The sequence below is a fragment of the Hippocampus zosterae genome, chromosome 5, assembly GCF_025434085.1.
Source record: "Hippocampus zosterae strain Florida chromosome 5, ASM2543408v3, whole genome shotgun sequence".
NCBI classification, from domain to species: domain Eukaryota; kingdom Metazoa; phylum Chordata; class Actinopteri; order Syngnathiformes; family Syngnathidae; genus Hippocampus; species Hippocampus zosterae.
Genome location: NC_067455.1, coordinates 9,656,773 through 9,684,648, shown reverse-complemented (window position 1 = coordinate 9,684,648; position 27,876 = coordinate 9,656,773). Strand labels below are relative to the sequence as shown.

General features: G+C 43.1%; 1 protein-coding gene, 1 long non-coding RNA gene and 1 other non-coding gene across 4 annotated transcripts; 1 reads left to right on the top strand and 2 right to left on the bottom strand.

Annotated features, from left to right (window-relative positions):
* Nucleotides 1–301: 301 nt before the first annotated feature.
* On the top strand, nucleotides 302–27,876 carry rorc (RAR-related orphan receptor C). Of its 2 annotated transcripts, XM_052064515.1 has the most exons (13): nucleotides 302–1,232; nucleotides 1,318–1,396; nucleotides 6,325–6,351; nucleotides 14,789–14,874; nucleotides 15,151–15,292; nucleotides 20,889–21,245; nucleotides 22,344–22,445; nucleotides 23,680–23,801; nucleotides 25,421–25,553; nucleotides 25,621–25,728; nucleotides 25,806–25,916; nucleotides 26,696–26,805; nucleotides 26,906–27,876. In XM_052064515.1, the coding sequence occupies exons 2-13, from the start codon at nucleotides 1,345–1,347 to the stop codon at nucleotides 27,074–27,076; spliced, it is 1,521 nt and encodes a 506-aa protein (XP_051920475.1). In that variant the 5' UTR covers nucleotides 302–1,232; nucleotides 1,318–1,344; the 3' UTR covers nucleotides 27,077–27,876. The 2 variants fall into 2 exon arrangements, with proteins under 2 accessions (XP_051920475.1, XP_051920476.1); XM_052064516.1 differs by lacking the exons at nucleotides 302–1,232; nucleotides 1,318–1,396; nucleotides 6,325–6,351 and adding an exon at nucleotides 8,260–8,461.
* trnas-uga (transfer RNA serine (anticodon UGA)) lies at nucleotides 5,743–5,824 on the bottom strand. The gene has a single exon. It is a non-coding gene; the product is annotated as a tRNA-Ser (tRNA).
* Nucleotides 14,116–20,958, bottom strand: LOC127600206 (uncharacterized). Its single transcript, XR_007962292.1, has 3 exons — nucleotides 20,866–20,958; nucleotides 15,079–15,273; nucleotides 14,116–14,379 (listed from the first exon to the last, which is right to left on the bottom strand). It is a non-coding gene; the product is annotated as an uncharacterized LOC127600206 (long non-coding RNA).

The following is a 27,876-nucleotide window of genomic DNA, read 5'->3' as shown; positions in this document are numbered from 1 at the left end:
GGTACTGTCAGATGCTCAAAGCATTGAGAGCAGGTGCGTTACCATGGTGGAACAGCCAGAATTAAGGGTAAAACGTGTAGTTTGATTTGTACATACTGTATATCTTGTGTGACACCAGTTCTAAAATTTAAATGTAAATAAAAAAATCTATACAAACTGAACAAATACATTTCAATTGACTAACTTTAATAAATCCCCTAATTTAATACAACACATACTAAAAGACTCTTGAGAATATAAATGCAATTTGATGGGCTGGATTAAGGAATGTAACACCACAACTGTGATCTATTAAGTTAGCCGATCAATGACGATTTGCATTGTGTGTTAGCATTAAGCTAGCAGACATTATTAAGCAAGTGTGTCGGTTAATTACAATATTTAATTCTCCTTTTGTTTAGTTAACACAATTCATCTGAGTCGCAATAAACAGCATTGAAGAGTTGAGTTCACTGCCACCAGCGCTCGTAACCCAAAATTGTATGCATGTCAAAGAAAAAAAATAATCAGTTGACAGTTTATATCTCGATAAAAACGCATCAATCTGGTCTCTTGTCCCTCAAAGCACCCTTTGACACGTTTCTTGCAGTCAACTGTAGTATATAATTGACGGCACTTGTTGTTGTGTATTTGCAATCTTTTGGTTACCTTACGAAGGGGTCAAACAATTGGAATAGCTCCAGCAACGCTCAGTATGACGCTATGCACTTTTACACCACTGCAAAGTACAACCACAGTAATAAACATTCACAAATATACAGTTTGGTCTGTATTAACACGTTAAATAAAATGTGATATGTAACGTCCACTTTGGATTATTGAGTGTGCCAAGCAACATGGGGATTATATTTCCTAACCGGCCCATTCCCAAACAGAACATGAGCCGCTGCCATTACGTAATAGTCATTGACGTAACTCGAGTCTTGCGGGCTCGGGACAGCGAAGGCGCGCTCGCTTGGAAGCACCCGAGAGAGGGAGGACTCCAGGGGAGTGACTTGTCCACGGGCCGGCGGTCCGACCAACGGCACAACCACCGCCCTCCACGTCGTGTCCTGCCCTCCTTGTTGGAATTACACGATTGCTTTCAATTCTAAAGCGGCCCGCGGCAAGTGGGGACTGGTCTAAACTATGGCCGTCGCGTGCCGGAACTTGCTGTGACTACAGGAAGTGGTCTGCAAATGGCAGCGCGTTTTTTTAAAACGTCTGCGTCGGGTTGGCCGCTAGAACATCAGGTAACAAGACGATTTGGGCCAACTTGGAAATGTTTACTTCAACAACGGAGTGCCAATTTGACTGTATGTTTGTGCGCATGCGCAGGCCTGACAGGTGTTCGCAGGGAAAGTGATGGATTATGAACAATGTGACGCGCCCCCTGCTGACAACTCCATCAAAAGAGGTACATTTGTTTTAACGATGATCTAAATGTATTATTTTTTTTGTATTTACTGTTACACAAAGTATCCAGCACTGTATTTCCAGTGACATGCCATGCATTTGATGCATTGGCCTTCAATGAGGATTTACCTAATTTAATTAATTTACCTCTAATTACTACCACTAGTAAATCACAAGGACAGCAAGGCTATTCAAGCATAGCTACTGGTTGGTTTTAAATAGTCCATCCATACATGTTCTGCAGCGCTTGTCCTCTTCAGGGTCACAGTTGAGGTGGAGCCTATCCCAGCTGTGGTATTTACCAGCAAATTAAGTCAAGTCAGATTTGTTTGTCGCGACAATTCACAACAGAAGTTACCTCAAGTCACTTTACATTAGGACTGAACCATTAATCCAATTCAAATCAATATCACCATGTAGAAGAATGCAATTGTTTTAATTTGCAAAGGCTGCAATTTGGAAAACAAAAATTCTGTTTTATATTGGTCTGTTGCTAGGATTTTTATATATACAGTATATATATATATATATATATATATATACACAATACACACACTTTCTCGCTCTCTCTAAATAAATTCATTTGTTAAGAAGTGCACACCACACGTTAACATGTAATTGATCTGTTGATTGCATGATTCTTGCAATCCGATTTATGACTTACTGATTTATGCTCAAACCACGCTCGTTTGGTGGAATTTTGTGAAGTTTTAGTGAGCGCTTGAAAGACTGCAAGTCAATGTTTAGTCATTTAACAACTTTAATATAAGTAGATAATAAACTGTCTTCTATTTTAATTCATTGTTCAATTGCACTTACTTTCACAAAAAGTCTATGCTTTAAAACTAAAACAGTTATGTATAATAAGGTTGTTAGCGTTTTTTTGTAATACACATCAATTTATTGCTTGTGTTTGTTAAACAATACTGTACACGTTAAGCAGACCTTTAAAAAATAATGGCATATTAAGTCACAATAGCAATATTAAGGGGAGGAAAACAATCGCCGATTATATTAAATATTATTTTTCAAAATCGCTCAGCCGTACACATTGTGAAAGACTCATGGATACAGATTCACTCAATAATAAAAAAAAAGTTGAGTGCCATGTTATATTTTATTTTGAAATTTCATGGGTTGAATGTTTTTGGGCTTGTTCTATCAGTTCCTTCTATTCTGTTTGAGAATTGCATCGTGGGCTTTATTGAATGCTCAGGTTGTGCCTCAGACATTAGCTTCCCGCAACAGTACGTCTGGTTCATCGCATCGTCATTCTCATCCACTTGGAGCCCTCTTCATCCCACTAACACACCACGTCCCACTCGCTTTGTGTGAGTGGGTTAAAAATGGCAGTAATCTGGAGTAATCCATGGGGATTAGCCCTCATTTTGCTTTGGTTTTTTTACTCAATGGCTTTCTATTCCCAGCCTTGCTAAAATAAATCTGTGTTCCGTTGAGAACAGACTACTTGTTTCTCTGCCATGGAAACAAGAGTTGCCCAGTTGGTGTGCAAAGGTAGCTCGGACAGTTTAATCAATAAAATTATATCCAAAAAGTGGGGGCGGTGTTAATAGGTAATGGGAATATTAGATCCATTTTATTGCAGTGAAACCTCTGAGGTAAAACAACTCAATCATTAAGTTAAAATATTTTATCCATAAAAATGAAACAATATTTTTCAGCATCCAGTTTTTACCATTGCAGGCAGTTTTTGGAGTTGAGTGGGGGTGGGGTCAAAAGAGACAAATTCATTTCTTTGATGCTTTCTGAACTTCGTTCTCGTGATCTGAGGACTCAAGTGAAATCGTTTAAAATGCCACAAAACTTTAGAGGTTCCATTGAATTATATTGTAGGGAAGTTTTTTGGTTAGATTATGGGTGTAAAAGTATGTGTGGTGAGTGTGGTTCTTCACCTAGTTCATATGAAAAGTACAATGACGTTGTTGTGATTAAATGAGAGGCGGGGAAGCCATGTGATTACTCTCATAGTCATAGAAGAAAGGACTTGTGAATTAGATCAAGAAACATTTCTTTTTATAGTTTGGGAATGCAGTGCCAAATCTTAATAGTGCAAATGATGTTGATTTATTCTGGTGAAAGCAGAGTTTCAATGTGGTTTTTCAGTATTTCATAATGCTGCGAAGGCTCTTTTTAGGTGAGATCTGATGAGGTTTTGGTGGCTGACGTGGGTGCTATTTCATTTGCCTGCAATGCCTCCTAATGCTGTTGTTGTCAATTATGAGATGCGATGCAATCGTGGTGAAGGTGTAGGACCTGACTTCCGGTGGACTCTTCCCGGTGCAGGTTTAAAATCTGATTGCAGTGGTATGGTGTTATTAGAGTCACATGTTCTGTTTTGTCTCAGTGAAGACTAGACAGAGTGTTCATATCTCACTGTTGACCAGTGGCTTCACATAGATAAATAAAATTAATTATCAATAACAAAATATTATTAAAGGTAATGTGAACAAATTTGGTACTTCCAGAAGTGTGTGTCAAACTGGTTTCCAGTAAGTAGATCTCACTTTCTAAAAGGTTGGCACCCCTGACGCAAAATGTTGTATTCATAGGAAACATACTACAATTTTAGAAAAACAAATATGCCTCAAACATTTCAAACTGAGATTCATCGAAGTGTTAAGTGTGTTTTTTACTGTTTTGCGTTTTGTTAACATTTTTTTCTGATGCCAGCGCTGAAGAGTGTGTGTGTGTGTGTGTGTGTGGTCAAAGAAGATTGTAACGTCATTAATAAAAGAACCGAGTGTACACAACAAAGGCAGGTGTGGTGTCTTAAAGCGAAAAGCCTTAACTCTCAAGCACAGGTAGGAATCACTAAATAAGTTACCAAAAAAGACCTCTTCCAATACTGAAGTTGCTATGGTTCATAAAATGTGCATATTACTTATCCAAATATTAGACAAAACTAAAAATGAACAGTTAGCACTTGGAGCGCAATGAAAAAACTGACGAAAAGACGTGTATGTGACGCTTCTGGGATTGGAAAATAAAAACAAAAAGATGCACTGTTGTTCAAGACAAAAAGTTGCTGTTGTAGTCCAAACATTCCGATATTTGTGTATGTCTTTAAAGTTAACGATGAATACACAAATTTGTCATTTTAAAATTTTAACATGCAGCGGTTAGCTTTTTTACACTCAACAGCTGGCAATAGTAATAATGCATTATTGAAAGGTGATTAGATTACATTTCTTTTAGTTTACTGAAATCGTTATACACAACAGTATTATTGTTGTTTAAAACATTAAATAAGATAAGAAAACATTTATTTTCTCACAATGGAGACATTTGCAATGTACAGGAGCAAAGTTCGGAGGGAAGAAGTAGAAAAAGTAGAAAACAATTTGCATGCACAAAATTAAAAAAACTGCACCGAGTACAGAATGCATTATAAAAATATGATATAAGCAGTATATTATTATTATTAAAGTACGTGATTTTAGCAAATTTGTGTGTATAAAACTGGTAGCCCTTCACACTAATCAGCAGACATAAAGTACCTTCACGTGCTTTAAAACAATTCAATACTTTACCTTTGGAACATGTTGTTCCACGTTTTTCCGAGCTGCCACTGAACGCATCATGAGCAGTCGCCAATTCGACCCACTCACAACCTGAGCATTCAATGAAGCCCACCATGCAATTCTCAAACAGAATAGAAGGAACTGCTAGAACAAGGCCAAAAACATTCAACCCATGAAATTTCAAAATAAAATATAACATGGCACTCAACTTTTTTTTAAATTATTGAGTCAATCTGTATTCATGAGTCTTTCACAATGTGTACGGCAGCTAAGACATTTTCCTGAACGATGTGGAACACAGGATGCAGCATCGAACATAATAGAAAAGGCAAAACATTCACACATTTTACAAACATACAGTTTGTGTTAGATCAAACAGTTCATGTGATTATATCCTGTAATCGTTCATATGTGTGGGATGACTCGGGCAGTATCGTCTTGACTGTTGTGGCACACAGTTCTAACTGGAAGAAAAAAGACGTATAGTTTTGAGGTTTGCCCTGCTGGTTAAAGAGTACCGGATTGTAAAATGCCGTTTTCCGTTTGAATGCATTACGGTTATTAGAAGTCTGTTCCCGAGGAGACTAATTTGTGGCAAATTAAATCTAAACTCTTCGTCCACTCACCGGGTTCAGAGGTCTTTCGCAGTTCGCTGTGTTGTTAATTAACACCGCAAGTGTCACGTTCGACGTCTAAGGGAAATAGACTGGTCAGCGATCTGTTACTCTTGATGTAACCTTTGACTTATTGTTATTGGGTGGATTTATTCATAAATAGTGTATTACCCAAAACGTACTCGACTGCTCGCTGCGAGCAGGGTTCGAACCTGCGCGGGAAGATCCCATTGGATTTCAAGTCCAACGCCTTAACCACTCGGCCATCGCAGCAGATAGCAATACGAAACCGTGAGCGAGGGAACATGAGCGCGCATGGTCCAATGATATGTGTCCTGATTAGTCTAAAAACGGTATTCTGATTAATATTGCTTCTGAGGAATAAGGATGAGGCAGATTAATTGCTCACAGGCACTGCGATCCTGTCTTGTACCGCTTCTGTACCGTCTTGTGCTGTCTGTTGTCGACTGAAACTGAAGTCAAGAGCTCTCTCGAACGTCAAGGCTTGCCTGTTTGGCATAATTTCTGTATTTTGGATCATGAAGACCTTTCACTTTATATCTCACATTTGCTGCAGATACGTTTACAAACACCAGTAGGCAGATTTGACTGTTGAATTCAAGTGTAAGCCTCAAGTGGGGCGCACATAAATACACTTACATAATATGCATGATGTGTGTATTCTTTCGTGGTGAGAATCGCCATTAACACAACTTGAAGAATTTACAGTGTTGAAATGCTGAGTAAACTAACTGTGTGTTTGTCTTTCACAGGAGCAGTGTCCAAGAAGACTCATTTGAGTAAGTGCAACTGCGTGTGCGCGTGCGTGTGTGTGTGCGTGAGTTCGTGCGTGTGTGTGTGTGTGTGTGGTAAAGACATTGCTAGTGCTTGTGCTAGATATTTTTGCATGCAATGTGGTTTACGTCTGGTTGGGAAAGTATCAATTGCACCTGCTTAGAAACTCACAGAAAATAACGGCACATTCAAACACTGGGGCGTCGTTGGAGTTGAGCCATTAGCAACATAGCGTGTGCATGGGCTGCACCTGTACTGCGATCCCCCCAACACACACACACACACACACACACACGCACACACACACACACACGTACACGCACGCACACACACGTACACGCACAAACACACACATAGCAGCAGCCTTGCTCAACATAGTGATAGCATCTCCAGTGGTACCAACTTTTTAAGTGGGTAACGCATCCACAACGCACCTGGATGCGTTATGAAAGACGAGATGCTACATGCACCGTAGTATCCGTCACCACACGACTGTGTCAGGTGGAGCATTGGTTAAAATAAATAAATTTTAAAAAAACAATGTTATTTATATCAGGCCACTTCTGTGCAGCTGTAAAAAGAATGAATTTTGAGTGTGCCACGCAACATGGGATTATGTTTATATTTTGGAGTTTTGTTCAGCAATGAGCTGGGCTGTCATTGTCCTTTTCATAGTTCCTTCTTAATGACAGCAAATGATGTGGATAGTGAACATGATGGATTTTGATTTGACTTACGACTTGCTTGAACCAAGTAATGACTTGTCTCGACATGCTTTAAATTTGGTCGCGACTTGCCTTGCTTGATTTTTTTTTTTCCACAGTAACTTGCGGCTTGCTTGAGACTTGAAGCGTTTGACTTGAGACTCACATGCCACTTGCACCTTTGTGACTTACTCCCACCTCAGCCGAATGGTATAGAAAACAGATGTAAGAATGAAAATCCAACAGAGGTTATCACCTTTAAAAGATTGTGCAAATGCTTTTGGCCAATGTTAGCAAATGTTTCAGTGTCATCAGAGTTGAAAACCGTTGGAAAATAGTCACAGTTCAGAGATGTTGAGCTGTTACTGGTCACATTTTGGCAGGTTTGTAATTCCTGTTTCTTTTCCCATTCCCATTGGCTTGGAATTCTACATTGACTAATTTTTCTTAAAGGTGGTCTATGTGCATTTTATATTACACTTGTGTGGTAGTTAGTATTATTTAACAATATAGGTGGGAGCTCAATCAATGAGATGTTCATCACCTCTTGTCATTTTGTGCCTTAATGTTTTGAATGGATTATTATTCATTCATTTGTGCTCATACTTGTATGGTAAATTGCTTGTACAGTTAATAAAGGTTTTATGATGGCGACTGTTAGAACATACTAAAATTACTAACAGGGCATACAGTGCAAGAACAAGATTTTTAAAAACATGATTTTAAAAATACGTTGAAATACCTTAATCATAGCTATTTTTTTAAACCTGGATTTCAAAGCATTTACACTTTATCATTATGTTTTGAATTGTTATGCATTCATATTATTCGCTCTGATAATAAAAGACACCATCAAATTGTATTTGTGGGAAACTTCTTTTCTTTTCTACTGGATTTCCACGGGAGGTAGCATCGCTCCATTTTAGTGCAGTATTATTACTAATTGTGGAAGAATATATGTATCTTTGTAGGATTTTATAAGAGATGTTTCACCAACACGTCTGTGCAGGGCAGTAGACTATTTTAAGAATATGTCACTTTTTTCCCCTCTCAAACATCAATCTGAGTGAAACCGCAAAGGAAAAAAAAAGCATCTTCAAGTGTGAGTGGGGTAAAGATAGGCGACAACAAAGCTTTGAGGAAAAAGTCCCCTTTTGAAAAGATTTGGGGGACAGTCCCATTTCTTTATCTTTGGTCTCTCATACGGACAAGAAAGATGGTGCCCCCCCCCCCATCACCCTACACGCCCCCAATCCCCCTTGCAAATGATGTGTGCTGAGGCCGCAACATGTCCCCAACCTGTCTCACTCAATAGCTGGATGAGGTGGTGCCCGTCAAAGTCGTAGGACAAGTGAGTTTGTGAAAGTGGGACAAACGTCTGCGACAAGTGCAGGACTGAGGATGATGCGAGGTAGGCATCCAATTCTTTTGTAGCTTGCGGGTGTGTGGGCAGGCGTGTGTGAAATGTAACATTTGATGTAATGTTCAGTAGAGCGGGTGAACACTTGGAACCTGATTGGATCCAAGTTGGTTCATGAAGGATCCAGTCTGGCACTGGAGCAGTTTTGACAAGGCTTTCTCCGCTCTTGTCAACTCAAACTGCATTGCCTGTTTGGGGTATTGATTTGTACACATATCTAATACTCCAACTAAATTGTAATCTTCTCTTAATTCCACTTTTGACACATGTACTGTATGAGATCATCTTTATAATATTTTATCTGATCATATCCATCTCCAGCTCCAAGAATGTTGTCTTCATTCAATAAGATAAGATATCCTTTATTCGTCCCACACTGGGGAAATTTACGTGATGACAAAGTAAGACACCCTTACTTTGTTATCACGTTATTCTGTTAGGGCAATTTTTAACATGCCCTCTCAGGGCGATACGACATTAATGAATTAAGCTTGCAACAATTGATTATTTATGATGATCACTTGTGGGTCAAATGTATTCATCTTGGTTTTCTGAGCACGCTGCATTGAGTACTCTCCAACCCACAACTTAATACTTTTTTTCAGTTTTTTAAAAATCTGTGACTGTACTTCCAGCAAGCACAAGTACTGTATGTACAACAGGTAGAGCAGGTATGTTTAGTTGCCCCCCCAAAAAAGAAGGAATTGTGAATTCACATTGTCATTCTCAACGTTACGTGAAATGACTTCATTTTATATCATTTTATATCATATCCCATTAACGCTACCTGTCCTTTCACACGTTTCTAGAAACCTAATTCGATACGACCATGCAACCGTGGCTTCAAAACAAACAAAAGTTATGTTGAGGTCTTCCAATCAGCGAGGTGTTTGTTTAAAAAAATTCTAAAAATGATTGTGGTCATGGTGTTGGACGGAGAGCTGTTTCTAATATTTTGACTCATGTCACTAAATAAGCTCACCATAATCTTCAAAGTTTCTATCAGTATGATGCTACGTTTCTGCAATATTTACAACTCCAATAATAAATCTATTGTGAGATGAGTAACTCTCCGACAGGGTCTATGAAAAGCAAGTAGTATTTTCTGTGCCAACTCATCATTTGTGATCTCATTTGTGCCGTTAACAAGTCGCAGAGGAGATGGTGATAATATTCGAAGGTGTCAAGATTTAACAATGAGCGATGAAATCGAATATCACATCCCAATGCACATTGAACTATAAATCAGTGGAGAGAAAATGAATTGCGAATGCTGTGCGACATTTGGGGGATTCCTGCGTCTGTTCTTCTGAAAGGGTTTCCTCTGTTGCGCTGCAGCGTCTTTATCAAAGTCTTCACATCAAAGCGCGCAGTCTGGCAGGTGACACATTTCTTCCAAAAATATGGCAAATGATAAACAAGCGTCGAGCTGATTCATACGCGCTTGTGAATGTCAAACCATTACGGCTTTCCAAATGGATCACTTCAAAGTAGATCAGATCTGATGCAATAAAGTTGTCTCGCAGCATCATGTTGGGATTTCTTGCATTGAATAGAATTGAAAAGAAAACTTTTTTTTTGTATAGTTCTCCTGCATTGCTTCCCTGGTCCCCTGCACTCTCGGGTTCACATCCCCACACTCACAAGACCAAGTCAAATCAAATTTCCCAACCATTACAATAGCGTGATGGTGCACTTAGTTGAATTGTTATCCATATAATTTCATTTTTAAAATAGGCTTTGCCTTTGTTGAAAAAAACAAAACAAAACAAAACAAAACATGATATTTAAATTTGATTTAAATATTGTCTGAAGAGAATACCTCATATTAACTGAGGTCATAATAAATGCTGTAAACGTTTAAAAAAGGCATTTAAATTCCTTTGAGATTGTGCACTTTCTATTGTCTATTTTTCAACTTAATGTGTTCTCAATCTTTTTGGGTCCAAGCACCTCTTACAGGGCTGACATTGTTTCAAGAACCCCCCCCCCACCCCCCCCTCTAGATATTGCTAACCTGTGCACAGCTGAATGCCTGACTCGTGGAACTAAATATTCATGAGGTGTTAAATAGGAATTTAACAAACTTCAATATTTATTCATTGTTACCGGTTAACGTTTCACAGCTTGGCTGCGGGCAGAGAGGGAAAGTTTACAAAAGCACAGTCAGTATTGCCAATCTCCAGTACAGTTTGCATATGTCTTTTATGCATAAAAAGAACAACTTTTTTGGTCCCTCAAATTGATCTCCTTATTGAGCTCTGTGAGGGGGAAAAAAAAGTTTATTTTTTGTCATAATTTATTTCAAGTGTTCCGTTTTTAAGACTCAACTCTTTTGAATGGTAAACTGCTTTCTATTGCTTGAAGAAAAATTTGCATATGTGTCAAAATGTAAACAAAAACGCTACTTGTGCAGCAGGTAGATTATCCTTGAATTGATTGGTCATGCCTGCAGCCAACACGATTATTTTATACGTGTATAGAAATATAATGTTTGTGTGTGGGTGTTTTTCTTTTTTTGAATACTGGTACCAAAGACAAACTTCCGTCACAGGAAAGTCGAGTTTTTTTTTTGTCCATTTACAGTGTGTAGCACAGACTGCTGACAAGTGATTTTTGTCTGAAGCAAATCTGTTTCGCCCACCCAACCAGATGCCCCCCACCCACCCGCCCCACACGCATGCAAGCACACACGCAAACCCCAGAGCGTTGAGCAAAAGTTATGTGCATGATATAATCTAGATTTCAGTTCCTTCCTTCTGTTGATATTCTATTAAGAAACTCCTCTGCTCAAGGAGCAGGCAATGCAGGTGAAAGGAAATCCAATGAATTCTGACGTTCTCTCTAAAATTGTGAGATCAAATGCCTCTATAAACAAAAATACATACAGATTCCTAAACAAGATTTGAAATATAAAACCCTCTGTTAAAAAATACTCACAATCGCTCACATACAGGAACAGTGTTTGTTTTTTGAACATCATTCAAACTGCCCAAGTGAAAATTTGAATGTAGCTTTGAGTAAATTGTTTTGTATTCAATGCTTGTTTACTTAGTCAAAAGAACACATTGTCTTGAGTCGTACCCGAAAGCACGAATACGTCCCATTGGATCTCACTTTTGCCGATCTGACGTGTTGACATGACATTTATCAGTTGGTGCGCAAAATCAGGTCCACCCGTGTATGGAAAGTTGCTGGAAGGCTTTCGGCGCGGTGCGTGATTACAAATGTGTGAACAGTGAAAGGTTGTGGGTCACGGTGGATTTCCTGTTGTTTTGAGGTTGACAATCACAACTGAAATTGCGAAAAAGCAGAGGCTGCTGATCGAGACCGCTCTTTCCTTCGTTTGGTTCATCCTGCACCTCCCAAAACGTGTTGTCAGCACTCTGCAATTTTGACCACAGTGTTTTATAACAAAGACATGAAAGAATGATTAGGTTGTATTTATTCTACTTGTTTACATTCTTTCCTAGTGCACCACCACTGTGTATACATGGGAGAGTGTATTACAAAGCATTTTGCCCCTCCCGATCATAAACAACAAACCGCAAATGACTTTATGTTTTATAAGACCAGAATGTGGACTGAGGTGTGTTTAGAGTAAATTTGTCTGCAAGGGCCCGGCCCCGCCGACATTAACTCATTCAGTACCAGCCAATTCTAGACCAAGTCTGAAAAGACGTTTAAAAACGTCTTTGGGAGTGAATGAGTTAAGTCTTCAATATTTATGACTGAAAATCATCAGGTGAGGAATGCAGAAAACTCCTGAGTCTGCGTTGTGAAGCGTACTGTAGCCGATCGAGAAGAGACCTGACTGAGGAACAAGGATGCAGGTGTAGATAAAAAACATGTCCTACCTATGCTGCTGGGAGAGCTATTCAGTAAAGCGCTTTGTTACAGATGTAGTTGTGGTGATAGCGCTACATCCATGTATTGTATTGTATTGTATTGTATTGCATAATAACACCAGCCATTAGCTTAATTTGAGAATTCAGTTCTAGCTCACTCAGTATGCCATAAAGTTCACTTTCTCGACCTCCCCAAGATTTTTTCCACACTTTTCTTTTTTTTTTGTAAAAAATTGGCTAAATACCAGCATCATTCCCTCCTCCCGTTTCCTCTTCCCTGTTGTGTCTTAGTGTACACAAGTTGACAAGTTTGTATTCTTCCTTTTCTTCTTTTTCAATTTCTTTCTTTTTTATAGTGATTGGCCAATACCTTTAGTGCATTCCCACCATCACCACCTTCTTTTGCACGCTAGAAGGCCCTCATTAGCACGCTAAAGTAGGTCTTCTCAACTAATGTGTGATGTCTCGCTAGTTTAGCATACGGCTTCCGCCACTACAAGGATTTACTATTTTGAGCACCAAAAGGCGCACTATCCAATTACTGTTGTACCTTTGGCCACAATGTGATGCATGTTTTTGGTTAAAGTAAGTCATTTTAAACTAAAAAGGAAATAATTTCCACAGTTAGAAGCTGAAAATTCTAATCCAACCGCAACTCATTCACTGCTGTCAACGCAATGTGTGTGAGTGTGTATGTGTGTGTGTGCGTGCGTGTGTGAGTATAAGTCACAGGACCAGCCAAACTGAAAGAGTTCAAAAACCCTGACACGAAAAAATTCAACTAACAAATTCTCTTACTTAATCTTAAAATAATAAACCTATGTTAGAATGTTGCATGAATTGTTTTCATACATTTTGCCCGGCACTCGAATGAATTGAAAAAAAAAAAACCTCAATGACCCATGACAGTGAAATTGTTCATCACAATCTGATTGTAGGTTGTCCCTCTGTTGGTCTCTTCGGTGATAAGGGTGATAAGTATGGCACCAGGAAAGAAGGGCACACACTGACACACTAACACGTAGACACCCTGACACAGTTTGACACAAGCAGAAGACAAATCAACAAAAATGCTTGTCTTCTTTTGCATTCGCCGCAGGAGGAACAATGTCAGTCAGAATCAATTTTTTTTTAAAATGCTGTCAGACAAGTCTGCACGCTTTGTTTTCTGTTTTTCATTACTGACACTGTCAATCCTTCTTGCAAAGATGAGAAGAACTCAGCTTTGCTCATCAATCATTTTATTTCCACAATTTTGCGTGTGTGTGTGTGTGTGTGTGAGTGTGTGTAAAGCAACACAACTGACCCAGATGAAAGTGCTAATTGAGGTTAGGAGTGTTTAGGGGCAGTGGGGGGATGGCCATTACTGGCAATGATGGCTCGAGAGAGCATTACTGGCAGCCATGTCCTTGATGAGCGAGACAGAGAAGGATTTGGCTGAGAAAGACACAACTTGAGAATTTAGTCAACCACTTGAAAAGACTTTGAGGTTTCACACCCCCACACTTGTCGCCTCTCTCCATTTGTACAAATTCCACCTCCACACAAGACAGCCGCCTCGATTTGATGGCATTTTTGTCAGTATTCGTGATCGTGTAATGGAAACTAGCTCCTCCTTTCACATCACTTGATTTCGAGGGGGAAGTACATTGCCTGCTCTCAGAGTGGGAATTCAACTTTGAAAAGATTTTTTTTTAAAGGATCAGCTCATCACAACATACATATTAGCTGTTTAGTTTCATTGTATGTATTTAATTTCCGGTGGCACGTCTTTCGACTGATTAGCAAGTCCGCCTCACGGTGCAGAGGTGACGGGTTTGATTTCGGGTCCGGCCTTCCTGTATGGAGTTTTGCATGTTCTCCCCGTGCCTGAGTGGGTTTTCTCCGGGTACTCCGGTTTCCTAACACATATGTGGCATGTTAATGGAACACCCTAAATTGTCCCTGGTTGTGAGTGTGAGCTTGAATGATTGTTTGTATATGTGTGCCTTGCGATGGGCTGGCACCCGGTTCGGTGTGTCTCCGAAGACAGCTGGGATAGGTTCCAGCGCGCCCGCGACCCTGGTGAGGAAAAGCGGATTAGAAAATGGATGGATGGATACAGTTAAATGTATGCTATATACTGTATTTCTTGATTTGTACAGCCAAAATGTTACTATTTGTCTTCAGTTACGACTTGAATGTCCTCTTCTTTGATGGATCATCCACTGTACATGTTACACTCTTTACAGCATATGACTACACATGCAGTAACTTTGAAGATTTTAAAGAGTTTTTAGTTTTGAGTGCATTGCAACAATGTTTTTCTTTTTTTGCACTCTGCATATTGCCTGAAATTTTGACCATAATTGAATGCCTAACGGTTTGCTTGATTTCTAATGACATTGTCATGCGAGCAGATTGTTGAATTCTATGTCGCATTGCTGCTGTATTAAAGTACGTTAACAAAAAACATTTTGTGTCTATTCAGCTCAGATTGAAGTTATCCCTTGCAAGATCTGCGGTGATAAGTCCTCTGGAGTTCATTATGGAGTCATTACATGTGAAGGCTGCAAGGTGAGACAAACACGGGAGAAATTTGACATTTCAATTGCTTGTGTGCAAACAATAGCCTCTAAAGCGACTGCTTCAAATCATTTTTTAAAAAAGTTCATGAATTCAATCGATCTGAAACAAAGGGTTAACACATATACAATGCAAATGGGAACTATTCATAGTGCTTCCGATTTCCACATTTTATGTTATAGGCTTATCCTTAACCTTACAATTCAGATTTGAGGAAACGATGCTAATAATCCCTCTTCGTCTGTGGCCAAACTCTTCATGCCTCAGGGATTTTTCCGACGTAGCCAGCTGCCCACGGTGTCCTACTCCTGTTCCAGGCAGAGTAACTGTACCATCGACCGGTCCAGCCGCAATCGCTGTCAGCACTGCCGTCTGCAAAAGTGCTTGGCCCTGGGCATGAGCAAAGACGGTAAAGCATATACCCTTTACACCTTATTTGGATTTGAACTCTACGAAAGAGACTTCTTTTTGTTTCCTTGAAAGTGTCACGTTCTGCTCGAGGGGAAAAAATCGCTCCGAGCAGAACAAATGAATTAAATAAGTTGGATCCCAGGTAAAGCAGACAAGAGAGAGTATTGTCACAAAATAAGGTGTCTTTAATGACAGAACGAAAAAACAACAGAAAGAGCCCGACAGGGAAAAACGGTAACAGAAAACGCTGATCAAATAAGGATCAGGAAATTAACAGAAAACGCTGATCAAATAAGGATCAGGAAACAAACAGAAAACGCTCGCGGCTAGAGCAAACGCGAGGAGATAATCGCGCTGGTGGAAATAGTATAAAAATACGAAATATCGAAAGTCGAAATAAGTGGGCAACAAGTATAGGTCGTAAGGCAAGTATGCAACGAGGCAAATAGCAATAGCGCAAATAGATAGCGAGAGCGAATAATGGCTCGGCGAGGAATTCTCCGGCAGTGAGATGACTGCCGGAGTCGCCTAATAAAGGCACGTAATCAGCCCGAAATAACGGGCAGGTGTGCCGAACAGGCGGCGGGAGAACCCGCCACCTGCTGGCGAGCACGCGACGTGACAGTACCCCCCCCTCAACGGACGCCTCCCGGCGGACTACCCGGTTTGGAAGGGTGTGCAGCGTGGAAGTCGCGCAAAAGGGACGGATCAAGGATCCAGGAGCGAGGCACCCACTGCCGCTCCTCAGGCCCGTAGCCCTCCCAGTCGACCAGATACTGGAACCCCTTTCCCCTGCGCCGAGAGTCCAGGATGGCACGAACCGTGTACACCGGGTCACCGTCGACGACCCGCGGAGGGGGCGGCGGCGTGGGAGGAGGAGCCAAGTCACTGGAAGAAACGGGTTTGAGAAGGGAGACGTGGAAGACGGGGTGCACCTTCATGGTAGGAGGTAGACGGAGCCTGACAGCAGCCGGGTTGATGACGGCCTCGACCTCGAAGGGACCAGTGAATCGAGGACCCAGTTTCGCCGAGGAGCCGGCCAGGCGAAGGTCTCGAGTAGCCAGCCACACCTTCTGCCCCACCACATAGGGGGGGGCCGGGCGCCGACGACGATCCGCGATTTGACGATTTCGGGACGCCGTGCGGGACAATGCCGCCCGGGCCTCCCTCCACACGCGATGGGCCCGCTTGAGGTGGTGTTGAACGGAAGGGACCTCCACCTGCCCCTCCTGCGACGGGAACAGCGGCGGCTGGTAACCGTACGCCGTCATGAACGGGGATCGGCCGGTTGCGGAGGAGACGAGGGTGTTGTGTGCGTACTCCACCCAAGGCAAGTGGTCGACCCATGTCGCGGGTTGGTGGAGGCACACACAGCGGAGGGCCGACCCCAGATCTTGGTTGGCGCGCTCGGCCTGTCCGTTGGACTGGGGGTGGTAGCCGGACGTCAGGCTGGCCGTGGCTCCGAGGGACCGGCAGAACCGCTTCCAGACGCGTGACACAAACTGGGGGCCCCGGTCCGACACAATATCTGTAGGGAGGCCGTGGAGACGAAAAACGTGTTTAACCAGGAGGTCGGCGGTCTCCAATGCCGACGGCAACCCGGACAATGGCACGAAGTGGGCCGCTTTGGAGAAGCGGTCCACGATAGTGAGCACGACTGTGTGACCTCGGGAGGAGGGAAGACCCGTCACGAAGTCCAGCGCGATGTGTGACCAGGGGCGAGGTGGAATGGGCAACGGCTGGAGCAATCCGGCCGGGGGTCGATGGGAGGACTTGCCGCAGGCGCAGGAGGTGCAGGCCCTGACGAACTCCGTCACGTCGTTCCGGAGTTCCGGCCACCAGAATCGCTGGGCGACAAGTTGTACCGTCCGGTTCACCCCTGGATGGCATGCCACCTTGGACCCGTGTCCCCACTGAAGAACCTCCGACCGCAGGGACGGAGGCACGAACAGTCTCCCCGCCGGACACCCCGCCGGTACCTGCACCCCCTCCAGGGCGGTCTGGATCCGCTGCTCCACCTCCCATTGAACGGCCCCCACGATGCACTGAGCCGGGAGGATGGTCTCTGGGGATAGGTCCACTTCCGGGGGGTCGTGGAGACGGGAAAGAGCGTCGGGCTTGGTGTTCTTGGAGGCTGGGGAGTATGTGAGTAAGAAGTTGAATCGGGTCAGGAACAAGGCCCACCGGGCTTGACGGGAGTTGAGCCTCTTGGCGGTACGGAGGTAAGCGAGGTTCTTGTGGTCCGTGTAAACCGTGAATTGTTCTTTTGCCCCTTCGAGCCAGTGTCTCCATTCCTGCAGAGCCGAGACAACCGCCAACAGTTCACGGTTGCCAACGTCATAATTGGCTTCGGCAGCAGAGAGTCGACGGGAGAAGAAGGCACAGGGGTGCAGCTTCTGGTCGACTGGAGAGCGTTGGGACAATACCGCCCCCACCCCTGAATCCGAGGCGTCCACTTCTACAACGAAGGGAAGATCAGGGTCAGGATGTTGAAGGACGGGGGGACTGGTAAACGCCGCCTTTAGGCTAACGAATGCGGCCTCCGCGGTAGAGTCCCACTTAAAGGGAGTCTTAGTTGACGTAAGGCGGGTCAGGGGGAGCGCCTTCTGACTATAGCCGCGGATGAATCGTCTATAGAAGTTTGCGAACCCCAAAAAGCGCTGCAGTTCCTTGCGGTTAGACGGGACTGGCCAATCCCTGACTGCCAGCGTCTTGATGGGGTCCGCTCGTATTCTACCCCGCTCGATTATAAACCCCAGAAAGGAAATGACGGGAACATGAAACTCACACTTCTCCGCCTTGACGAAGAGCCGGTTTTCTAATAAGCGCTGCAACACCCGCCTGACATGTTGCTGGTGTTCCTCTTCTGACCGGGAGAAAATCAAAATATCATCCAAGTAAACGAAACAAAAAATGTTGATCATATCCCTTAAAACGTCATTAATGAGGTTTTGAAAGACAGCGGGGGCGTTAGTGAGTCCGAAGGGCATGACCAGATACTCAAAATGGCCCAGAGGGGTCTTAAAAGCGGTCTTCCACTCATCTCCCTCTCTGATACGGACCAGGTGGTAAGCGCTGCGTAAATCCAATTTAGAGAATATAGTGGCGGATTGCAATGGGGCAAAGGCGGAGTCTAGCAATGGTAGTGGGTAGCGATTCTTTATGGTGATGTCGTTTAATCCACGGTAGTCGACGCAGGGGCGCAGAGTCTTATCTTTTTTGCTCACAAAGAAAAAACCCGCCCCTAACGGTGAACGCGACGGTCTGATGAGACCTGCGGCGAGCGAGCTGTTTATGTATTCCGTCAACGCCTCGCGCTCAGGTTGAGACACCTGGTACAGCCGCGAGGACGGTAACGGAGCGCCCGCCTGCAGGTCAATAGCGCAATCGTAGGGGCGGTGTGGAGGTAAAGAACGCGCTCGATCCTCACTAAATACCTCCCCGAGGTCCCGATAGCAATCCGGCACTCCGTCAAGGCAGACTTCCACGGAGGGGGTGACATGTTCGTACCCCCCGACGGCCGACTGTAGACAGTGTCTATAGCAGTAAGGGCTCCAGCTGTTGATTGCTGGGCGCGCCCAGGAGATTACGGGGTTGTGTACTCGTAACCATGGTAACCCGAGGACGAGGGGAGCGTTGCGAGACCGCATGACCAAAAAGCGCCGCAGCTCGATGTGATTACCCGAGAGTTGGAGCTTCAGTGGCTCCGTTCTGTGGGTTACGACCGCCAGGAGACGCCCATCGAGATCACGAATCCGCTTCCTATCGATCAGTCTCTCTAACGCACAACCTAGCTCGGAAGCGAGCTCGGTGTCAATCAGGCATACGTCCGCTCCTGAGTCCACCAGGGCCCGAACCCGCTTAGACCGGGATTCCCCAGATATCGTTCCCTCAAGTACTAGTCTGTTCGGTCGCGCGTCGACTCGATCAGACTTGGGGTTTAACGCGCGTGACGGTGACTCACAGTACTCATGTTCGAAGGAAACAGATGATCCCGGGTGATTGGTGATGGTTGAAAAGGAATCTCTCTCCTCGCCACCAATGTTCTCGCTTCCCAGCTGCATAGGCTCCTCTGCTGGTGCTGTCTCCCGGAATACTCCCCCACGTTCCCGGCTTCGCTCCCTCAGGCGATTGTCCATGAGTAGGGCGAGATCGATCAGTTCTTCCAGGTCGGTGCTGTGATCACGGGTCGCCAGCTCGTCCTTGAGTTGGGAGTTTAATCCTCGGCGAAACAGCCCACACAACGCTCGATCCTCGTAGCCGCTTTGCGCCGCCAGGATCCGGAACTCGATGGAGTAATCGACGACCGATCGTCTCCCCTGGTGGAGGGCGAGTAGCCGACCCTCTGCCTCTCGACCCCGCACGGGATGGTGAAACACCCGGCGGAATGCTGTCACAAACTCCGGGTACGATGATCGGAGATTTGGCTTGGCCTCGCTGGTCGCAATCGCCCATGACGCCGCCGGACCTGTCAACAAACTCATAACGTAGGCCACCTTGGCGGCATCATTAGCGTAGGCAGACGGCTGCTGGCAAAAAATGAGCGAGCATTGGTGGAGGAAGTGACCACACTGCCCATGCTCACCCCCGTAACGAGGTGGGTGTGGGAGCGAGGGTTCCCTCGACATAGTGGTCTGAGAGAGGGGTGCCTCCGGAGTGGTTGGATAGCTCCCTGAGGGGGGGAGTCTCCGTTCCTCCACCCGCACCAAACGAGGTTCGAGTTCATCGAACCGATGAGCCAGCATGGAGACCGTGCCTCGGAGTTCCGAAATGGCTTGGCCCTGCTGACTCATTTGCTGCTCTTTTCGGGTAAGAGCGGACAATATTCTCTCTACATCCGCGGGATCCATGGTGGCCGGAGAATTCTGTCACGTTCTGCTCGAGGGGAAAAAATCGCTCCGAGCAGAACAAATGAATTAAATAAGTTGGATCCCAGGTAAAGCAGACAAGAGAGAGTATTGTCACAAAATAAGGTGTCTTTAATGACAGAACGAAAAAACAACAGAAAGAGCCCGACAGGGAAAAACGGTAACAGAAAACGCTGATCAAATAAGGATCAGGAAATTAACAGAAAACGCTGATCAAATAAGGATCAGGAAACAAACAGAAAACGCTCGCGGCTAGAGCAAACGCGAGGAGATAATCGCGCTGGTGGAAATAGTATAAAAATACGAAATATCGAAAGTCGAAATAAGTGGGCAACAAGTATAGGTCGTAAGGCAAGTATGCAACGAGGCAAATAGCAATAGCGCAAATAGATAGCGAGAGCGAATAATGGCTCGGCGAGGAATTCTCCGGCAGTGAGATGACTGCCGGAGTCGCCTAATAAAGGCACGTAATCAGCCCGAAATAACGGGCAGGTGTGCCGAACAGGCGGCGGGAGAACCCGCCACCTGCTGGCGAGCACGCGACGTGACAGAAAGTGAGGGTTAGAAGAGGCACCAAGGAATACTTTACAAGTGGGAAGGCTAAAAGAATATTTTTGATACAAATTCGGTCTCTCTAGATCGGCATTTTTCACTTATTACCGATGAGTCCAGAACATATCCCACGCAACAAACGCTAGCTTACTAAATGTTTACGGTCCCCTTCAGCTGTGAAGTTTGGTCGGATGTCCAAGCACCAGCGGGACGCTCTCATCGCTGAGGTTGAGCGTCACAGACTGCAGCAGCAGCAGCAGCAGCAGCTCCAAGTGGACGCCCACTCAGGCTTGTCCTACCACACCAAGGAGCGCCAAGACTGTTCCCCACAGCTCCTTCAGCCCATGACTTCAGCCTATACCTACTCGGGCGATTCTGAGCCGTTGTCTTTCACTTCTGATGCTCATCCCTACCTACTGTACTCCTCCAACCAGCCGCAAGTGTCCGATCTGATTTACAGAAGCTCCGGCGTCTCGCCCTCATCCAGAGCCCACCCGAGGGTAGACACCAGTGGACATGCTGATTTGAGAGGTGATGCCTCCACTATGAACACACTCAATGTTATTGTCTTCATTGGCTGTTTTCTGAATCAACCATTCTTTTCCGTCTGTCTAATCACTTTCAAGCACTACCCGGGCACACCGTTAACTAGGTCATTGCTGTTGCATAATTACACGATACCAGATTAATACGGTTTACGTTCGCTGTTAAATATTTTTTTTTAAAGCAAATGATAATAGCATTCTATCACTTAAAGTTGAGTGATTTAAAAACAACAAATTATAATGTGCACTGTATTAAGGAAGATATCACTCTATAATGTTGTTAGTTATAAAATTATAACGCCATTAAATGAAATGGAAAGAATGAAACAGTTTGTGTATTACGATTAAGTCATTGTGATAGGACTGCATCTTCTGGTGTGCACATCTTAGCCACCTGGGGGCAGCATAGCACAGACCTGCGGAGATACATATCGAGGAGTAGTCACAACTCCTTGAGCTGCAGTATCATTTGACAGAGAATAAAGACTACAGTAGCTGCCTGTGAATATCGTTATATTCTCTGTCTACTTAAATTATTCCATTCTTTGTGTTTAATTGTTTCTTAAAAGGTAAAAATAACCCAGCACGGATGCTATTCGTCTACCCGTCTCTTGTGTTTTGCATTTTTTATTAGCATTTAGCTAAGCGGATTTTCCTAAGGCAAAAGTTATGTGGTTCTTATAAATACACAACACATAATTCCCTTTGTTCTATGTTTAGTTTGACAACAAACGTCAACTGTGAGTGGCTTTCAACTGCCCGAAGCCTCTTTTTGAAGAATTGTTCAATATTTGCCAAACTGCTGCTTGTTGTGAAAAGAGCTGTCGCCACACATCACGCATTCAATCAATACCACGGAAGACGGCAAATGCTTTTTTTTTGTATTTGTCGTGTGATGTACTGTATTTGTTTTTCTCGTGAGCATTATCGTTCACTACTTTTCTCTTGCATTGTGGACACCGATATTCAGGTCTCATTCGAACCGCTCTACAAAATGGCAAACTCGCCAGATAGTGAATAGATAAGGAGTGATTATGAATATAGTACCGTCTTAATCGTCTCCATTCTCTCATCCCCACATTAGGATTGGAATCCAGACCGTCCTCACATGACCCAATGGCAATTCATCCCTATAATCCACCCGAGGATCCTCGCGGGTCCTATCCTCACTCTCTGCGCACTATAGGTGAACTAACAGGACAGCTTGGAGGAATGTTTTCCGGGCCGAGAGCAAATACATGTTGTAACTTTGGTGTGATTAGTAAATGCATGTTATTTCTGTGGTACGGTGGCCGAGCAGTCTAAATTGCAGGACTAAGGCTCCACTTTCTTCGGAGGCAGGGGTTCAAATCCACCTCCTGCCTCTACCTTAGTCAATTTCCTTCACAGGATCAATAAAATATCCAAAGGAAAACCATGTACAGTTTAACTGTATAAGCCCCGTCCATGCCCATCTTTAAAAAACGTCTTAAAGCTACTTTTAATTCTTTGGCTTTTGACTCAGCATGAGACTTGATTTTTAGTTTGCCTGTTTTTGTACTTTATACCGTCTTTGTTATGAATTTATTGTTTTAGGAATTATTTTGCTCCATGTACATCACTCAGTATACAGTGATGGTTGTTTTAAAGTGCACTATAAATACAGTTGAGTTGAGTTAATAAGCTAAAAATATTTATTGAATGAATTTTCACAGTGTGACAGTCTCGATAAAGTGCTGCATGTAAAGCTGAACATACAAAAAGATGAACAATTGATGGAACAAAACGAGCTTCTACAAGAACAAATTTAGTATCAAGTCAGGGTTATTAACACAGAAATAACTAGTGATTCGATATATACAGCAAGAAAAAAAGAAGGCACTCTAAAATACTGATGAGAAAAATGAATGCATTTAATCAATAACAAATAAAAGTATGTTTTCAAATTAGAGTTTCAATGATGGCAAAATAAAATCTGAGAAATTAGAGACTAATGATCTGCAAATATGACAATTGCTTTTGCGATCTTCATGTTTGGGCGAGACGCCGTTTGTGCTTCTGCAGCCCATTTTCTCAAAATAACTACTTGATGCCCCGTTTCTAAATTCCAAATGAAATCTGCATTGTACTTTTGTAAGAATTTTGTCTTTTGGCAAGGTTTGGCATTAATTTTGTTGTCATTTTTTTTCTTAATTAACAATGTTGCCATAACTTTCTAATGGCTGGCTTTTGAAGAACTGGTTTATGCATCACTTCCTCTGGCGGGAGGCATGATTATAGTTGCACCTCTCATATATAACTTTATAGTCAATTATATTTCCAATGTCTCACCTATGCAGCCACCTATGCAGCCCCCAAAAACTGAAAACTATGTTGAAGAATTACTGCTCAAAGCGATAATGTCCACATCATCTTTCTGATAACTTTTCCTATTTGCTCAGATGAGCTATGTGACAGCATCGTGCGCTCCAACAAAGACACCTGCCAGTACCGAGCAGAGGAGCTGCAGGCGCTCAAGTGGAAAATGTTCAGCAGGGAGGAGATCCAAGCCTACCAGAGCAAAGTAACTCCCACTCACACGCCTACCCTCTTCTTGTGTTCACGCGAAGGGCTCTCTCAAAGCAAGATGCTGCCTTTCAAAACGCTAGAGACCGCGGCTACTGTTCCGTTTGATCAACTAAACAGGAAACTGAGAAAACATGAAATTCAGATTGTTCACTCCCTCTTCTTCCCTTCCTCTCTCACTTGCTTACTAGAATGACACGCAACTCCACCAAAGCTCAACTATTATTGGAGGTTAAAAAAGTGGGTCCCCATAGTGGTGCTTGCCCACGTTTTTTGAATAATCAGGCCATTACCAGATAAATAACTAACTCACTAACTAACATTTAAATACAGCGGCACCTCGACTTACGAAATTAATTGGTTCTGGAAGAAATTTCCTAACTAGAAAATGTTGTAAGTAGAGACGTATTTTCCATGTAAATGCCTTAATCCGTTCCAAGCCCCCCCAAAATTTAGACATAAATGTTTTCTAAAGCACAAAACTGTATCAAAATATGTAACCAAAACATGCTACAATTAGATGATTGCACAATAAATGAGAGTTGCGCATAATGTAAAAAAAAAAACAAAGAGTAAAGAATAAAAATGATGGTCTTTGAACTTTTAACTGCATCCTCATCGTTTTTTTTGCCCTCTTTAATCCATGTTCTCTCTCTGAAGTGGTTTTTGCCTAGCCTTTTGTAAGGAACTGATCCAAGGACGTTTGCTTTTATCAGCTTTTAACAATCCTTCGAAAATGTCCAAGGCAAACATCAGCATAGTGAGCGATCTCCGACTGGTGAACATTTTTTTCTGGGTGATGGACATTCACGTATCGGAACCCTTTATGGCCCGAGCGGCGAATGACGAGGATGCTGCATAGACACATTCTTTCTGTCGACAGATAGAGTGGAGATTCTACACAGGATTCTGAAGCCGCGATAAACGAACAGCAAAATAGCACGGGATAACTGTATAGGTACCACTGTTCTAATTGACTAACTCTGAAGCGATCACAATATAACATTCAACTGACTTTCAGCATACCTTACTAATGATATTGTTGTACCATACTTACTTTAAGAACCACTTCCCTATCGCATGTTGAGTGATTTGGTGAATAACCTCTGACTTTGTTCATTATGTTTCGACTGAAGTTGCATGGGGAATGGCCTCCGTTGTCGTTACGCAATTAACCCTTTCATGCACCGTGTAACCTGATAACATGATACACTGTCCACTGTAGTAACCGCTGTCCCTGAAAGGGTTAAAGAGAGAACAACTTTTTATAGACAAGGGAGTGTGTGGGCCAATAATTTAATGTTTATCTTTGGCTAAGGTACAGTAAACCATTATGCAATGAGAAGCATTTATCTTGAGCTTTCTTTTTTCTTCTTAAAAGGTAGATACATCCTTTTCTCTTGGTGTCATTATGCTGGGTTCATTCGGGATGAGCATTTTTGAGTACAATACACTTCCTCAACTATGGAGGAAATAAATGATCAATAATTCTGTAAATTAAATGTTTTTAAATGCATACTTTTGCCAGGTACTGTTTATATTTAAACAAATCAAACTCAGCTTCGGTATTAACAGTCATGGCTGGGACTTAATATGAATCAAATTTTTTTACTTCAGTCAGTGGATGAGATGTGGCAGCACTGTGCCATCCGGCTGACCGATGCCGTGCAGTACGTTGTGGAGTTCGCAAAACACATCCCCGGATTCCGTTTCCTCAGTCAGAACGACCAGATCGCCCTTCTCAAAACCGGTGAGTTCACTTTCCTTTCACGCCACCTCAAATCTGAATACAACTGTGAGTCTTCCTTTTACCTCAGGTTCTTTGGAGGTTGTTCTGGTGAGGATGAGCCGCTTGTTCAACACAGAGAACAACACCGTCTTCTTTGATGGCAAATTTGCAGGAACTGAAGTCTTCAAGTCTTTGGGTGAGGCCTCTTCTACACGAACGGACTCTTGAAATCTTTGGGCCACTCAATGACACGTCCCGGCTTTTCTCTTGCAGCATGTGGCGACTTAATAACCGCGGTGTTCGACTTTGCTCACAGCGTGTGTGCTTTAAGGCTCACCGATCAGCAGGTGGCTCTCTTCAGCGCTCTGGTCTTGATCAATGCAGGTTGGATTCACTCACTTATCCAGTTTTGCATTTATCGCTGGCATTAAATCAACTGGACACCTCGTTAGGTAGAGTTGAGAAGGTCAAACGCAAAAGCTGGCAAGCGCCATTTAGACAAACTGTGCCATCAAGCCCTCTTTTAAAAAAAGAATTAATTAATCTGCATTTCAATAAACAATATCAGATGTATTATACATTCATTTTTGGTCTTGTAAGTTAGACTTGTGGTAAATATATTGTGTTAAATAAAGCCGTGGGGTGGGGGGTTAAAATTGCATTCTACTTCAATGCAATGTTTAATTTGATTGTTTGGCTGTAGTTAAGATTGAGCGTTAGTTCCGTAAGTACATTTCTTATTAGTTTTGATTGACAATTTCAGGGAGGGATGATTTTTCAATAGTTTTTTAATAGTTGCAGTTTGCTGTGGTGCACATGTACTGCAACAACTTCAATTGTGCATTCATTACTCAGTGCAATTTCATTATTACCGGTACCTGTAGGTAGGAGATTTGGATTATGACGTTCCCGTGTTGCCCCCGTGTGGTTGTTTTTTAACATTGTCAAATTCACAAGGCGAACCAGCACAAACTCTGGGGTGACTTTAAGAAAACCATTATTAGTCTCGCAATGGAGAAATTCCCAATTCACAGCAGCAAAGTTATGAAAGGAAGAAGTAGAACAACAAAATATAGGAGCTGCTGGAAAGGCAGCCACTCTCGCGGCGCCATTTTGAAGTCAAATTTTGTTATGATATGACTTTGTTGTTTATTTCTGTGCAGAACGTCCATGTCTGGAAGACAGAGGAAGGGTGCAGCGTGTGCAAAGAAGTGTGGCGTTAGGTCTCACGCACATTCTACACAAAGACAACCGGGACAGTCTAATGCACAAGGTTCGCCGTAGACCACTTGCTGTATATACGGTCAAATAGAAGGCTGGCTAAAGTGCACCGTAATTATTTACCTGTTTATTTATTTCCGTATTTATTGCAGCTGTACCAGAGGATGTCCGTGTTACGTTCACTCTGCAGTCTACATATGGAGAAGCTGCGCTGGTTCAGTCAGCGTTACCCGCTCACCGCCAACTCTCTTTTCCCGCCGCTCTACAAAGAGCTGTTTGCTTCCGAGGCAGAATTGATGCTGCTGCCGGGAACCACACACTGAGAGCGCGTATACACGTGCACACGTACACACGTACACACGCACACACACGCACACACACACACACACACACACACACACGTTTTGTGAGATCCAATACAATATCACTGTATCATGAACTATGCAAATATAGTACATGTGGCTCAGGTTACAACCTGGGTTGGTCGACAGTCAATTGCAGGGCAGGCATAGAAAAATAGCCATTCACACTCACATGTTTGAACAATTTTGGGTCTTCAATTAACATAACACACATGTTTTAGGAAGTAGGAGGATGCTGGATTAAGCTCGACAAAACCCACACAAACACAGCAAGGACGTCACACAGGAAGGCCGGAGCCGGGATTCGAACACCTCAGAACTGTGAGGCGCACGCGCTAACCACAGGCTGCTCTCAAACTTTCATATTTCTGCAAAAAGTGTCCGGCGGTTCTGTTTTCTCAAATTCCCATTGTAGCATTATTTTTAAAATAGAAATGCCTGACATATTATTTTATTTAGCTTTTTTTATAGCCACTCAGCAAAGCAAAATCATTCAAATGCAGCTAAGAGTCTTGGACTTCCGCTAACATCTCATGTGAAACTGAGCTCCTCCCTGACAAAGTTTAGTCAGAATGCATCACTCAAACATGACATACTAGTTTCTACTTTCCTATTAGCCAGTGCATTGGCACCGTCTTTTGGCATTTTAGGACATCACAGAAAGAGCAGAAAAACGGCAAATAAGGATACATAGTATTTTTTCAACTTTACAACAGAGAAAATTAAATCTGCTGATATTTTTGCCATTTGGGGGTTGGGGG

Coding starts and splice junctions, on each gene's coding strand:
- rorc (XM_052064515.1), top strand. CDS start 1,345: ATGGATTATGAACAATGTGACGCGCCCCCTGCTGACAACTCCATCAAA. Junction 21,246..22,343: donor TGGACATGCTGATTTGAGAG/GTGATGCCTCCA, acceptor TCCCCACATTAG/GATTGGAATCCAGACCGTCC. Junction 23,802..25,420: donor TCCAAGCCTACCAGAGCAAA/GTAACTCCCACT, acceptor TTTTTACTTCAG/TCAGTGGATGAGATGTGGCA.